The following is a 17310-nucleotide window of genomic DNA, read 5'->3' as shown; positions in this document are numbered from 1 at the left end:
TTATGCCCACTAAGGCAAAGCAGAGGTAACATACCAGTGCTTGTACAGTCATGGGAGCAGACAGAGGCCAGCCACACTTGCAAGAAAAAGGTCTGGAGATACAGCAGTCTCAGCTCCACCAAAACATTTGCAGATAATGAGGTGGAAGAAGAAGTTTCCATTATCATCAAAGTGAAAATTAATCTAATCTCCAAAACTGTCTTGTTAAACTGCAATCATTTAGACATTTTGGGGGGGAAAAAAAGCCTGCAACAGGCAAAGTTGTAAAGTCTCCTGGTAATGGGAGAATGTTCTGGAGGAGAAATATTAGAAAATGCCTTCCTTTAGGCGCACAGAAAAAATATCTTCACTGTCTGACCCTTAATTTTAAAAAAGCCCTGAAATGCAACCAACAACCAATATAGAGACATTTTGATGTGTTTTTTTGTTAATGTCGAACGTCCATCTTTGTGACTTTGAAGCCAAACCAAAACCAATTTTTCTCTTCTCTAGGTTTTCAGGGAAAGGGTTCTCTTCTGTACTGACAATTTGCAAAGCATCCCAGCTGTGTGACAGCCACAGGGGTTCATGAGGCTCAGGCTTCTGATGTTACCAAGAACAGGAAAAAAAAAAAAAAAAAAAAAAAAAGAAAAAAAAGAGAAAAGCTCCCTGTTAAACATTACTTTGGTTTTGTCATGCTGCATTGTGACACCACACAACTTCTGTCACTGTCACAGTAAGTGATGTCAGAAAATCTCTATCTCCAGTGGTCAGGCCCCTACACTGGGCAAAATTAAATATTTATAAATAATAAATGGATTATTTAGGGAGATATTTCTTAAGTATTTTACCAAGAGTAAGCTAAAAAAAAGTTTTTAAAATAAAATATAAAAACTCAATAAGTAAGTAAAACTCAAATCTTGCATACAGCATTGATGCTATGTACAAAATCCAATGCATGAGGATTTTTGTTGCCTTTAAACTGTGCCTGTTTCTATCCTTTGTAATGTTCTGTTCACTATAACTTACTTGGTCATACAGAAAATCTTTAACAATATATTAAGATATAGTACAAGTTCCAGAATTAAGTTCTTAATAAAATAAACAGCAATATTGCTACTGATATTACCTTAAAAAGTACTGTGAAAAGAAGTTTTAAGTTATCCTTCATTCCAAAGGAAATTTAATTGAAGCATAATAAATATTTACGCAGCAAGAGTCTCATTTTACTGCATCATAAGAAAAGATGCAGAATATAGATCATTAATAGGTTATTTATATATATATATATAAATAAATAATTCTGAGCATGTGTATTGCCTGATATATGTATTCTTATGTATTCTAGAGATATCCAAAAGAATAAAAAAATCTCTTAACACTTAGCAATGCAAATGTGTTTTCTATACCAGGTTTAAACATCATTTGGTTTCAAAAGGTTTTTCTTTAATGATACAGAATGGACATGACGGCCTTTGGTGTGTTCTTGCAAGATGCATTATAAAAAGGTTACTGGCACAAGAAAGCTTGGGATTTAAAAACAGGATGTGTCCCAGGGGTAGTGTTGATCACACAGAGCTGCAACCCAAAGTTAAGAACTATTAATCTTCAATGAGAGTTCTGGTTATTTGCCACACTGTAGCAAATAATTTAGCTCCTGCGTTAGGAAGCTGTTCCTTCTCATCACTTTTACTGCAGCACTTAGAAAGGCTGGCAACAGACATCAAACAGAGTAATTAGGTATTTAGGATGAATAAATATCAATCGTGGTCTCTAACCAACAACAATTTTTTTTTCAGATACAATTTTGATGATACAATTTTAAGTGTAGCAGGTTTTCTGAGAGTTTTCTTTCAAAAGAAAAAATAAATTCTGAGGCTGCTCACAAGGTATTATCCATGACCTGAGCTAACATCTACCATACTCACTTTTAACATGTGAACTGTAAAGAACTGACAGAAGTTTTAGCACAGACACAATTTCAACATTTTACTAACAATCTTGGGTTTTGCCCTGGAATCAATGTTCTTACATGTGATACCTGATCCTCCTTTATATGTATCTCCAAATTAGTGCTCCTTAGATGAACAGAGCACAAGTTTCTTTCTGGTGAAATTCAGCAGAACTCTAATAATCTAATGGCAACCTGGAGCTCAGCAAACTTTTATTTATCTTGTTTCTCCAACAGGCTTTTGTGCAGGCACTAAATTCTGTGTAAATGGCTAAAGCACCACAGATATCTGAATGAACTTCTCTGAACTTGTCTACAACGACACTAAAGTTGTTCTGCAAAGCCAGCACTGATGTAGTCTCTGGAACGTAATTCTAAACCTGAAATCCTACAACACCAGCACACCCTACTGATAGTTTTTATTACCTGAAACAACTAGGAATCTTTTCTGGTCTCATAGACACATATGTCTATAACTACTGTTCTGACTTCAGAAAAATACAACACACCACCAGACATCAATGCAGCTTGAGCACACTGATCAGAATCTCAAAGTGTAGGATTTAATTCTGATTTTCCAAAGCAGCTGTCTTCATCTGACATATAGGTTAGCTGTCAAGAAAGCAGTTTGGAGAGAACTAATATCGAACATTTTAATCCATGTTTTTGTGATTTGTTGCCAAACTCCATCCCTCCCTTCAGCTTCTCTTCTTGATTATTAACTGTTGTCCAGAAGTATGGCTAAAGACATAGATTATTCACAGGTGTAAAAATATTTCCATGGAAGAAGAATCTTAAAGAAATTTGACAAATGAGACTATTCTTGTCTTCTCCACATAACTTCACCCAATTACTCCTATCCCAGAGTCTGCACACTGAAATCACTTTTCTGTGAGCTGCTTTTAAAATTTATTTTAATTTGAAGTCATTGTGAGTGATAGCATGGAAAACTGAGCCACTGTGCCAGCAAATGCAGCACTGCAAATTTCTCTATTGGATGACAGACTTATGGCAGTGCTGTCTCTCTGGACCTCAACTATTTGACTCACTTCCTCAAAAGACCAGTAAACTCTTCATGTGTGTCAGTCATTCCTGTTTTCTGATATGCAGAAGGCATTTAATCACCAATCACAAGAGACCACTAAAGAGTCTTGAATAATTTCAGGTTGTCTATGAGCTCAAGAAGGTGAAAAAAAACTGAGGCCATCAGCACACCTCCCATGATATAAGCCACATACAAACTCTGAGCAAAGAAATTATTTTAGCTGCTGTGCAGTTTGCCTAAAGCTATAAGCAATGCCCTCTCGTGTGTTGCCTTCATCTCTGCATATAACACTTGACTGAACAATTTAGTTGCTACTTAAAACAATTTCATTTATAAAAGGTGCACTTAATTTTGCTGACTGTTATTTACTAACCACATATATTTTAAATGAAGCTGTCAACCTTACTTTCTTTGGCACAGGTTGCATCATTACTGTGTTTCTTCACATGATCACACAAGAATGAAATCTAATTCCACAGTCACCACGCAAATAACTACATCTTAATGTTTCCATCTGCCCATAAAAGGTCTCATTTTTCACAACTTAAATGCTCCACAAAAGGGAGAACTATCAAATGATCTTGGTTTTCTGTAAAGCTAAGTAATGTAACATTTGGTATCTTTTCATTTATTTTCATATTCCAATTCTTCAATAATAAAAGGAAGAAAATCCAAGCACAAGGTAAAGAAATCATAAAAAAATTACTCATTTTTTTTCCTCCCCAAACCAGCATGCTTTATTTTTTGACACTTGCTCTTACCCAGTTAGAGATTAATAATTACAGAGTTTACATGAAAAAGTCTACTGTCATACATAATGTCTTCCTTTGCTGTGTAGGGGAACTTTCAATTCTTTTGTAGAAGAAATGTGGAAAACCTACTTAAACTTCTGAATTTGCAAGTGATTTTATGAACATCTGTTATTTGATATAAAGAATTAAAACACTGAAAGCTCCTTCACAAACTACCATTCTTTTATGAAACCCACTTATAGGTTAAGCTTTGACTTCAAGCTAGCCATAAGGGTATATCCTAAAACTCAAGCTGCCAATTATTATCTCATGTCTTCCTCTGTACTAACAACACATACTTCTACTGCTGGCATTAAAATTGTCAATAATTTGAGACACTCTCTCTAGAAGAGAACAAAAAAAAAAATCCATATTTCATTAGTCAAACAAATTTACTCTTTCCTTTTTAGAGCTGGGTGTTCTTTCAGAGGCGCTTCTTTTTTTTTTTTTTTTTTTTTTTTCCCCTGGAATTTCAAGTTTTCCTTATAGAATTAATTGGCATATACAAGCTCTTTTCTAAATGGAAGTAAAGAGTATTTCCATCTTCAGAAGAACTTTCTGTTTTGAAGTTTATTATGCAATGAACGAGGCAAAATGTTTAACCAGTGAAACAACAAGAAAAAATTTATGATGGGGTACAGGCACTGCTAAGGAAATTGTTGTGTCTGTTCCCAAGTCCCAGCTGAGAGCTGCTACACTTGCAGGACTGTGACAGATTTGCATTCTCCCAAAACACATAGTTCAGGATTTCAGTTATGTCAAATTTTAAAAGTTGGTATGAGAGCACAAACTCATACCCAGGACCAGACATATCTCTAGTGAGAGCTCTGATTACAGTTCTATTATTAAAAACTAGGTTATAATACTTTCCTTTAATATCATTATGCACACCCTGCAGAACTTCATTATTTTATAAATAAAGTTTATCTAAGGTCAAAGAAAACTTCTTTCTGAATAAAATTATATTAAATTACTATTTTCCAAAGTTATAAAAATTGCTTTAAATTTCAACTTATTACATGCCATTGAGATGTTAAACTCAAGCAAGTCACAGCTCATGTCTATGATTGCAATGGAGAGAAGAGAGGTCTCTTGGATTACCTTCTCCCATTTCTCTTATACTTTAAATTTACAATTTTATCTCACAAACATTGAAAGCCAACTTTTGGCCTTTCCTACTGAAACTTTGATTTTCTTATAGATGAGTCACATACTGTAATTTTCAAGGCCCAGATTTGCTGCATAACCCATTTTCTGGGTTATGATAACCATAACCCAGACCATAACCATAACCTGTGAAGGATAACAATTAGAGAGAAACCTGCTCTTTTGAGTAACTGTAAGAGTGACCTGCAAAATATATTTTCCCCACTTTTTTGATTTAGAGCACCCTACTCAGCTTGCTAAAATAAGTTTGAAGAGAAACACAGCCTCACCCTTAGCAATTGAAGTATTGCTGACATTTCTGCTGTCTTTTCCTACATACCCTTTCACAGACTTCTTGGTAACACTCCAGAGGTTTTAGGTTCTGCACATCTCAGACAGAAAACTGTCAAGATTGTGTGGCTGAAAGTTTGTAATGGATTTCATGTGAGGGACTGGACTGCACAGCTAAGAAGTATCAGAGTTCACTGCTGAACTCAAAGCATCTGAGTGAAGTAGCTACATATGATCCAGTTGAAATGTCACTGTCGGCATGGCCAGAGGAAGGACAACTCTCTTCTCCCACAGGTAAAAATTTTATGTGGGTTCTCAAGTTATGCCAGTGACATATAAATTATAAAATTATTTTTTTTTCAATTCTTTACAGCTTAGCACATTTACAAGCATTATTTGTATTTACATCACAAGTCACGTGAAAAAACTTGCACATCCAAGTGTTTTCAAAGCTCAATCCAAGAATAAATGCACTGAGACACAGGTGCTCAAGACATAGAATTTTAAGGAATGTAATGCAGCTCTTTGGGGAGAAATGCACTATACACCCAACACAAACTAAGACTTAGAATATTTAGAAATTAGTTTTGACTATATAAGAATGGGAAGTTTCTCATATGGAAGGTAGTTGATTGGTGAGAATTATCTGACATAATTTCATTTAACCCTAAATCCTTTACAGTTAATTAGCGACCTGGATTTCACTTTTCACAAGTAAAAGAAATAAATTATGTACTACATTTCCCTTGTACTAATATTTATTAATTCCAACCTTGTAGTCTAATCTACTCAAGACAGCACCCCTAGAACTATATAGGATTGAGTAAAAAGCAATTCTGCAATGAACGTAATTTATTTGCACTTTTACAAAGCTGACAATGATGACAAATCACTAACAAGGAGTAGCCAGCTAACTGAAATCGATTCCACAGCTAGAAACAGAGATGGATTTGAACCACTGCAAACAAGTCAGGAGAAGAAGGATAAATCGTAGATCTCACATGGAAATCCACTTTCATGTTTTGAAGATCACCTCTCTGAGCTGTCAGAAGAGGGAGAAACACTGTCCTGGGACTATACAACAAAACCTCCTGTATTTCTGTCCTAAAAACCCCAGAAAGAATTAATTTATTCAAGATTTAAAGATCAATAGCTTTTTGATAGCTGAAATAAGAAGACCCTGTCCAAACAACCCAGGTCATGCTTCTGGCAAATAAAAACTTGAATCAGGAGGCCGATTTCAAGGAGGTTTAGGAGGCTTTTCTCAGAGCCCAAATGAAGTAGAGGAAGAGTAGTACTTTTACAAACATGTTTGCAAATGCATTTTCAGCTGCAACTAAAAATACTGTTATAAAACTCAAGTAAAAAGTAGCTAAACCACCATTAAACTACATTTAATAGAACTAGAATTCGAGGAAAGACCTCTAGATCATTCACATGAACGAGTCAAATCTAACATTAAAAGCATGTGTTGATATGTATTTTCTAAACCCTTCATAATTCTTGTTATTCTTCTGCAGACTTGGTCAAGTTTCCTCAGTAACTGCAGCTTTGCTATTCCATAAAACAATCATTTCTGAGAAAACAATGCTCTAGGAGCATTACATTTTCTTTAGATATAGAAGCCAAACAGTTATTCTTAATTTTCCACAACTATTTCAATGACCATAAAAAGGCCTAACTGGTAATACATTTCAAATTAGGCTGTATCAGATGATTGTTGCTGTGGCTACTTATTCATACATAGAAAAGCAAGGTTACAAATTACTCAAGCTAAAATCTCACTATTGCCACAAAAAAGAAAATAATTACATCTTTCACCCTCTGTGAAGCCCTTCCATTATCAGAAACATATTAAAGTTACCTTTTTTTCCTGCAACAGTACCGTGTTGCAGATTAATTTTGTTTGTGATTCAACACAGTTCCCAGAGCTCTCCTTTGCTTTATTATTGCCAGCCCAGCTATCCCCTCCTTCTGTATGCAGATGTTTTACTGCTGTCCTAAACATAAGACTTCACAGTTGCCTTGTAATTCAGCATTCTTCAAGACACTATTTCATCCTGATCCAGTTCTCCAAATTGCTGGACATCTCTGCTGTGAAGATGCTGAGCACAAATTGTGTGCTGTCTAAATCACTTAAATCGGCGTTAGAAAATATTCTAGACCATGGAAAAGCCCTGTGGGACTCCCTGATGGGCTAAACTACTGCTGAGCATGTTTTTCAACATTATGGAGGCTGCATTCAGATTATCTTTCTCCCCTTTTTTAATGAGTAGAATCAGATAGGACGCAATCAAAACCCAGACTAAACTGTAGATACATCACAGCTACTATTTCACTGCTGCCCATTGCAATGGTACAGGTAAAATGATAAATGATGGGACTAATTTGTTTTATTACTGCTGGCAAATAAATTTGAGTCATTATCCTCCAGGAGTTAAAAAAAAAAAAAAAAAAAAAAAAAAAAAAAAAAGAAGTTTCAGCAAATTAATAGCTCCAGCAAAATTTTTCCTTAGTATTAAAGATGAGATCATTGTACATTGTCAGAAGGGCATGCTTTAAATAAATTAGTTATTTGGTCTTTTTTTTTCCCCACTCCATTTATGATCTACCATTCTCCAAAATAACTTCTTCAAAACATATTATCATTTACTTTCACGATTTGTTAACTGGATCACACCTCTTATCTCTGACCTTGCTCTTCTCCAATTCATCCAGTTTTATTAAAGATGAAATTGCAATTAGAAACAAGAAAAGACAAGTCTAATACAGGAAAGTCCTTCATATATTAGAAACATAACAAAGAAATCCAATCAAGAGTAATACAGATGCATCACTAGTCTGAGAAAAGGCAAAGTAAATTGAAGCAGAGAACATTTTAAGAGGACAGCTTCTTACATTTCAATCACTGCTGAAATCAAAGAAATGAAGATTGAACATTTTTTTCTAATAAACCTGTCAGCTCCCTTCAGCAATATCTGAGACTTGTAACTGTTATCTTGGAAACTAAGCCTCAGTGTAAGAATATCAGGTTTCTTTCTTGTTTTTTTTTAAATATAAAAAAAGATATTTTGATCAATAAATAAATAAATACATGAATTACCTTAGCAAACTGTGCATTTATCCATTTTGTGAAAGTTTTCTTTTGAACATCCTCCCGTTCATCTGCCAGAGGAAAGAAAAGCACTTCATTAGAATTATTCAACAAAATAATGCAATATTATTGATTAATGTTTCAGTTTTGATTTATTGTAAACTACTAATAATACTTCAAGCACAGGCAGAAAATTTGTTTGGATCTATTATTTGACAATTGCATCAACACATTTTGAAGGTCTACAAGTCCCCTTCATAGTCATGGTCTATATCCCCAGTTCAACTGACTTATCCTGTGGTTTCTTTTCTTACGGAAGAGAACATGTTGCAGTAGGATCTGAAACATCTCATTCCAATTTTTCATTTCATATAGGTATAAAAAACCCCAAACATGTCATCTGATGGTTTTGGCATCAGGAAATTCTTCTACAGTAGAAAAGTACTTGAAATCACATTATATTCACCTCCTAGAATTCCTCGAGGAAGTGAAACCTTCTGGACCCCAAAAAGAGTTCTCCATTGGCAGCCTGTTATGTACTTTACATCTTTCTTAACTTGCAACTATTTACCTGTCACAAATTGTTATATAATTTTCCTTCAGTGGAAAAGGAAAAAAAAAAAAAAAAAAACCCACACACATATTTGTTCACCCATACATGAAATTCTTTTTCAATTCTTTAATATGAAACCTTTGTAGAGGGAGATGATTTATCTTAGGCCTTGATTTCTGTGTCTAAATTATAAGTACAGCCTTGATTCTGAATGGAACTGGACAAACAAAGGTACAATTCTGCTGTATTTTATATAAGTTGAAAGATAAAAATTATTTCAAACTAGAACTTTGTAAGCATGAGCTCAAAAAGATCTATTAGACATCGCCCCTGAAATATTAAGGACAGATTTCTTGGCTTGTAAAATAAAATTAACTCCAACTATAATTGAAGGGCACATGTGGAAAAAGGTGCAGAATGTTTACACTAAAATAAAGTTCACTCAATGCAGCCTTTTGGTTTGCTGTAAAATTCTCTACACTTCTTAAATAAAAAGGGATATTAAATTCCCTTCTGAAATGTTCAGCAATTAATAATGTTAATGGATTCAGCTAAATTTAAAAGGCAGGAATAGACAAGCTAGAAGAGAAATCCATGGCATCAATAATGTACTTTGCTTTCCCTCCCTCCACCTATCCAACGATCCAAGGCAAGACAAGTCTTTTTGGTACAAATATATCTTTTGTGCTTAAAACCTCAACTCAATATCACATTAAACATACTTTCCCCATCAGTATATTTTCCAGTTTCAAAGATAGAATATACTTATTAAAAATACTAGTTTGCAAAGTTACTATTGCATTATAAAGAAGTACTGCAAGCTTGAAGGAGCATATTTTGAGTTCAGATGATCTTGGAGAGGAAAAAAAAAAAAAAAGACAACACAATAATACAACTGGAAACTTGCCACAGAAGACACGCATTATGTACACTCTGTCACTAATATATTCATAAGTATTTGCTACAATAAACTTCCTAGAATTCTATTGCTATCTATCCCAAATAATGCTGTCACCTTCATCCTTTGGCTGGAAGTAATACTAGAATAGTTATGAGACTCATCTAAAAGTAACAGCATGTGAAGGAGACGCATGGTTTTTTGTTATGCACGATGTTAAAACTGTTAAAAATTTTATTTTTCCCCAAAAGCAACACTTCCCTCTGTGTTGACTGTAAGTTGTTTATTATACGAGTTTTGTTTCATTCCAGCCATGAGCAGTACACAGAAGATGAGAGACGAAAGATACATTTTGTTGGTAGAAGATAAATATTCAATCTGATGTTATATTACAAACTTCTTCAGCAACTTCATATAAAATATTACACATAAATAGCTGCTTCTGTTTAATCATGTCTGCTAAAACTGCCAAATGCAAATGGGTTTGAAAAATAATGCAGCATTTAGCAAGGGAAAGGAAAAAAGATACAAAATCACCTTTTTCAAACTGTTCAAACAATATTTTATGATATTTAGCAGGGAAAAATAAAGAGCCAAAGCACCTTTTTAAACTGTTCAAACTTTGCTTTTCCACCCCAGGCAGCTGTAACAGCATATTTAGTAACAGAGTGGGTCGTTTGTTTTAGGTTTATTTGTTTGTTTGTTTTCTTTTTCCCACAAAGATATATGCAAGTTTAACTGCTAGTCACCAATTAATTCATGTCCACTGTGCTAATAAAAACCAGGGTCTTCTGAGAAAAATGAGAGTCAACCCCACAACTTGAATGTTTGAAACTTATTCAAAGTCCAGGCAATGCTCTACTACTTTGTAAACACAAATCTATTCCAGTGCTGTTATCTTTATATAGAGATCATTGCAAGCACTTTCATCTCTAGGTGCTTGCTCTGACAAGTTTATACCACAACAATTTGTTAGTGACAGCCTCCTAACCTAAAAATGAATCCATCTTTTGGTTATGCATGGCATGATTTCCCCATTGTAAACATGATCCTTTACTAAGAGATATTCTCTTAGCCCAGATTTATGGATTGAATGCTAGATGTGGAAGCTGACTGACATTTATGTAGGTGCTGCAGAAATGAGCCAAGAACACTCCTGTGCCACGTTCATAATGCTGTGTTTATTAGAGATCCTTCAGCACTGAGCCTGCGAATGCCCTTGCAGGTGCTTTTACTGTGAGACAAGAATAATCAAATGGCCAGGCAGGTAATTCCTCCATCTGCTCAAGAGCAATATGGTATGTTTATTTCTTTTCTTTCAAGCTGAAAGAATGGTAGAATAGTGTGCTGTCTTTCTCCAGGTTAGATTTAAACACTGCATGGATCCTGAATTCCTTTATCACAATAACAATGGGATCCCTCCCCTCAGCAGAAATGCTTTCCTCAAATTGATGGACATTGAGTGGAATAGGCTTAACCTCATTTTCTGCAGGTTATCAACTCAGAAAATGAATGCTCTGAGGTGTACAAAAAGCCTTCCAGAAAAAAAGAGATATTGAGCAATAAGATTTACCTGATTTTCGTGCCCTACAGCCTGTAGTCCCACTGAACAGATCTTGTTTTAACTACCACACGTTCACAAATGTGTTCTGATGAGAATCCAGCTTTGCAGCAGTCAATGCAAACCTCTCAGATTAGTTAACTGCACATTTGACTTTTGAAGTATTATTCCAGGTTAGGCCTCATAATAAATTATGACCCAGAGAGAAAGTGCAGTATTAATGAAGCTAATCATCTGACAAAGGACAGTTCTGACACTTAATCAGGCAGCAGCAAGGCTAATAGAGACAAGTGGCACATTGAAGGATGCTTAGGAACAACCATGATTCAAAAGAGCAAAGATGCTACTAATAATGGCAAGTGGTCACCATACAACTTTCCTAGAATCTTAATAGCTCATGTTCACCACCAACCACTCCAGTGCAATTCTACAAGACAATACAGAACAAATTCTTGTTTTCTACAAGAAAAGATCCAACATTATGTTGTCATCTCTTAGCAAACTACACTTCTTGCTAACCTTATTTTTCCACACCACCCTAACCCCTCAAATACTACCAAACATATTAAATAAAAAAATGGTAAGATAAAAAAAATATATTTTAAATACTGGTATACTCTAGATACTATTCTGAAAGCATACAGCAGTGCTAAGAAATCACTGAACAATAATAGTTTTTAAACAAATTGAGCTGACAAATACCAAGCAGATTGAAAAATGAACCAAGGTTCAGAAACATACACTACATATGTCACTACACTATTCCATTTATATCATAAAAGCCACTTTCCCACAGAAAACATGTGGTAGGGAGAAGAAAATTTGCACACTTTGGTGCATCCTTCCCTTTTTTTCTAGAGTTACTTCCACTTCTCAACTCTTGACGTACCTGAATAAATATTTCTGTCACTAACTCACAGAATGGCTGAGGCTGCAAAGCACCCCTGGACATCATCTGGTCCAACTGCCCCAGTCAAGCAGGGCCACCTAGAGCAGATTTTACAGGAACTTGTTGAGAGTGGTTTTTTAATATCTCCAAGGATGGAGATTCCACAGTGTCTCTTCCTACTAAGACATGAAAACTGCATATTCAGCCTTCCACAGATCTGGGTCATGTTTTCTAATGCAAGTTGCTTAGAAAATTCTTCTCTAGAGTAAGCACGCACCAATTTCTAAAATTAGAAGATATTCAACAAAATTGTTGAGTACAGGAAATAATCCATGTCTTTGGATTATAAACTTCCAACTTTAAACAAACAAAGAAAAAATCATTGTCCTTATCATGTCAGTGAAGATGTGACATTTGTAGAGTGTTTGAATCGCTCAGAGACAGGCAGTGATAGGAGGCTCAGTTGTGTGATAGATTTTATGCAGCCTTCAGCAAACAATTCCTTCATAGGTGCAGAAACACAAACAGGGAAGAAAGAGGCATCTTATTCTGTTACCCAGTGTTGCCCTGGGTGAGGTAAACAATAATTGAATAGTTATTTTTTGTCTACCAGAACCTACAAGCAAGAAAGGAGGGGAAAAAAATAGAAAAAGGAAGAAAAGAAAATAACTCCCATATACTGGTGAAAACTTTGAAACAATAATGTCAAGGCAGGTGTCAATTCCCTCATTCATGGCAACTGCAGGTTCATTGGAACAGTGCACTTTAGAGAATAAAGCCATCAAAATTACTATTTGATTTTCTAGCAGCCAAACAATGCAGATTGAGGAAAGGTCAGGATTTTCTTCAGTGAGTGGGAATGAGTAGCAGCAGTGGTGGGAGCACTAGGAACAAAAGAGGCCACAGATAGTCACATTATTGATACTCTGGCTCCATCGACTCACTATTCTTTGAGATTTTCAGTGCATTGCTACAATACTCTGCCAGTAACTACAGCTGCTGAGAAATGTTCCCTTCCCCTTCTTTCTTATCTGAGGAGGGAAGAAAAAAATCAATGTAATACAATGACTGAAAGATATTCAAGTGGACTAGCTTTGATTTTTAGTCATTGAGGTCATCCAAGACATTCACAAGTTGACAGGAAATACAATAGGCTGCTTTGACAGACAGACAAGAAATTTAAGTCTATTTCTCATGTAAGGCAATACAGAACATGCAATTCTTTGTCCATCTTCTATAAATGTACTGATGAGCAGTGTGTTGACTTAATCTGAATATTGTTAAACCTCCCTGTTCCCTGTGCTACCTTCTTGAGGCTTGACTGTGAAACCAGAGTCAAATCACCATAATCAGACCATCTCAGGCTTTTCAAAACACTGATGAACCTATTCAAATGCTCAGCAGAAATGGAACACTGAAAGCCCTCGTTAATATAGATTTATAGGGAAAAAAAAGAAAAAGTACAACTAAACACTATGAAAAACAGAATACTAAAATTTTCTGAGAAAGGTGTGGTAAGACTTAAGGTAAATTTAGGAAACGAACAGGTGTATTCCTAACATAAAAGACTTTGCTGCCCATTTCCTTCAAACAGAGGAAGAGAGAAGGATGCCATTTACTGATCAGAGGACAAAAGAGAGGATATCTGTAAGACCCAGCCTACAAGATTTCTCCTGACAGATTGGAGTAGCAGATTGAACTACTGAACTAGCCTAGACTGAATGTCAGGCTGAGAAAACCTTTTATTTTTCTCATTTCATTATGTTAACTGGAATTGTTCTCTCATTATAGATGTTTTAGGGAAACTGCTTCCTGACTTTTCCTAATTTTTTTTTAATTCTTAAAGACACTGCAAGTGTTTATATAAAGTCTCACTCTTCAAATCTAACTTTAGCTAATTAGGTATTTAGAGAAAAAACTGCTGAGTGCTTTTGAGGACCAGTATGGATATCATGTGTAAAAAAGAAGCAGTACAAAGGACAGAGGACATGACGGCCTGCCAGCCTGGAACACAAGGAAAGATAAAAGAAGGGAAAGAAAAACAAATTAAAACAACAACAACAACAACAAAACTAAAAAAAAAAAAAAAAAAATGATGACAACAAGAACAAGAAAAAAAAAAAGATAAATGAGGAAGGGCTGAGGGCAAGAGGGAAGGAGAAGTAAACACCTTTACCTGGTTTGGGGGAAACAAAACAAGGAAAGAGACATGGAAAAGAAGGAATGGGATGGGAAAAAGCAGAGATAAACATTTCCTTTCTGGAAAGCAATAAAGGATATCTGGTAGCAAGATGATCATATTCAGGGAAGCAGTGAATTTGAACAAAAGAACTACTGAAGCATGTGCAGCTTAGTCAAAAGGATTTGACTAGAATCCAGAAGTACCAGAATAATGCAAACAAGCCACATATGATTCCTAAAACAACAACGGGCAGCTGTGAAATGTACACACAGATCTATGTTTGAACAAATTCATGTAATTTGTTCATGTTTGTTAACCGCCTCCCTGCCCTTCTTCCCCTCCACCATTTCCCATCCATTTTCCCTAAATAAATTGTAGCATATGGAACTCCCAAGACAAAAGTAGGATCACAATTCCAATGAAATTTAGAAAGAAAAGGAACAGAATGTCAGCTCACATTTCCAGAACAATTTAAGTATACACAACAAGGGCTGTTCAGCTCCAGTTCATACACTGGTAATTGTATTCCCAGCTGTTGACCTAATCCTCCTCTGGTCCATCACAGACAAATACACTTTGAGAACTGATCCTACTTCTCCATGTCCATGAATTTGACCTGAGGACCTGTAACACAACACTTGAGTGTCAAGACATCTGCCTCAAGTGCTGCTGATCCATCCCTGCCTTACCCTTTTGAGGATAAGGACTTGTAATGGTTCTGAACCACACTCTACCAAAAATATCCTGTTCTACTTATTAACAGCTTTGCAAACACAAGCTTAACTGGTTTTGTCTCTTGAGGCTTTTTCATTATGTTCTAACCAACAACTACTTTGGATCCAGTAAATTTTTCCCAAAGGGAAACCACTAGTAAAATGCAACCTAAAAAGCCCCAGTGCTTCAGTACATCAGATTTCTCTGCACAAGATAAATAACTGCTCAAACTTAAAGAACTAACCTATCTCTACCTGAGAAGCTGGTGCTTCAAAAGGAGTTCAGTTTATGCCTTATCCTTACAGGGGAATATACAATTACTCATTTGGATATTCACCTGTGTATAAGTAGTGTCCCCTTTTTTATCTATTTTTCAACATCATAGACATATATTGATAATTTAAAAGAATCCTTGTTAATGTTTCAATGGAGGCCCATGATATTTTAGCATCTTACCATTTTTATGACATTATTTTCTGAATACTGTAGAACATATATTATACCTTTAAACAAGGATATAATATATTTGTCTTCATTTAAACCTCCATGATAGTTACAAGGGCTGTACCAGCTGAAACCACTGCCATTTTCTGGAACTTGCAGAATACCGTTTGATTTATTTTGTACTATCAACTTTTTTTTGCAGTCAGACACCAATGAAATCGTGTTGCCAGTACATTTAAGTACGTCAAAAAAACCCAATGATGATTTAAAAGCTTTTTGATTTTGTGGTTTGTTTGTCAGTTTATGTTTGTCTTTGGAGTTTTTTGGGTTTTTTGCTTGTTTTGTTGTGGTTGTTGAAAGTGACAAAATTCACTTCCAAGATAAGTCTTCTTAGTGCTACAAAATGGACTAAATTAATGGGGAAGGATACTGGAATTATCAAAATGTGAAAGAAAAGTAGGAGTTGGTCAATACTAACTTCTTCTTGTCAAATGAGTACATATGGGGAAAATACTTAATATGTCTTGTTGGTTCATTTCAACAGGATTCTTTTTTCTTGTTTACAGATTAAGGAAGCACAAGTGAAATGCTGCTAATACATCATTTAATACTATATGAAATTAACTGAATCATTTATTGCCACATAGATTTACCACTACTATTCTTGCTATATATAAAATCTATTGCCACTTCACAACATATAACTTCTTCAAAAGAGTGACTAGACCTGGTAAACAGATTAAATAGATCCTGACTGTAGTAACTCTGGTTTCGGAGTTTCTTACTTTTAACACATTTTTGTTCCTTCCCGGAGAAAATGGGAATTATTGACTGAAGACAGAGAGAATCAGTATCAACCCTATTTCTCCCCTCTGAGCTCATGGATATTCCCGCACTCTGCACAGGAAGGACAGTGGCATTAGGACAGATGGACAGGCCCAGCTGTGCCTGGCAGCAGTGAGCCCTATTGAATAGTCAGCAGCAGCAAATCCTCCTCAGTTAGACACTAATAAAATTGGTTTGTGTGCACTGCACCCTCGGTGACACCCTGCAATAAGCATTGTTACCCCTCTGCACCAAGGATCTGAGAATTGCTGAAACAAACTCAAAGTGAGAGCAAGCGCTCTCACCTTGGCTGCTGTTTAACCAGCCAGCTCAAAGAGACCTCAGCTCTACAAATGTCCCTGTCACCACTGGGGAAAAAGTTACAGGCCAGAAATGAGCAGCACTGGCAGCTCCTGTATTTCAGCAATGTCACTAAAAAAAAACAAACCAAAAAGCTCAAAAACAACAACAAAAAACCAACAACAAATCCCCCTAAATAAGAAACCTGTTCTGAAAAAAGTTTAATGGGCTCTAGGTTTTACGGTTTTCACTGGAAGGAGGAAAACTGTGATAAAGGAGCTGTGGCCGACACTGAAGTTGGCTTGTCAGGACAGAGGGGTGATGGGTTCTTGGGTTTTTTGTTTGTGTTTTTTAAACCTTGGAAGAGAGGTCAGTATTTAGCTGATCAGCAGCCCCTCTCAGAGTAAGCTGTGACAGAGGCACTGCATGGGAAGTATTACTAGAACAGAGATTAATTACTAGAAATAAAAAAATCAAGGTTACATAACTAGATAAAATTACCCACAATTTTCATATTTATAACCTTTATGAAAACTACAGTTATTTTTGTCAGAAAACAGCAGATAAACGCTTACTGGTAGACTGTGTCCCTTCCTTAGCTGGAGATTTTTACCATCTAGGTTACTATTTTTGTTCAAGTATGAGCA

General features: G+C 35.6%; 1 protein-coding gene across 10 annotated transcripts in view; it reads right to left on the bottom strand.

The window, feature by feature from the left end:
• The window catches only part of DMD (dystrophin), a gene marked incomplete at its 5' end in the record, with an annotated part of 1168120 nt that overhangs the window by 878461 nt on the left and 272349 nt on the right, over positions 1-17310 (bottom strand). For all 10 annotated transcript variants that reach the window (XM_083855614.1, XM_083855615.1, XM_083855618.1 and 7 more), the window contains one exon: positions 8307-8368. In XM_083855614.1, the coding sequence (XP_083711740.1) occupies positions 8307-8368 (62 nt within the window). The remainder of the gene's footprint in view (positions 1-8306; positions 8369-17310) is intronic.

This window comes from Zosterops lateralis (genome assembly GCF_965231275.1).
Source record: "Zosterops lateralis genome assembly, chromosome: 2".
NCBI lineage: Eukaryota > Metazoa > Chordata > Aves > Passeriformes > Zosteropidae > Zosterops > Zosterops lateralis.
Note: the sequence above shows the minus strand (reverse complement) of the source record. Positions and strands in the feature narration are given on the sequence as shown.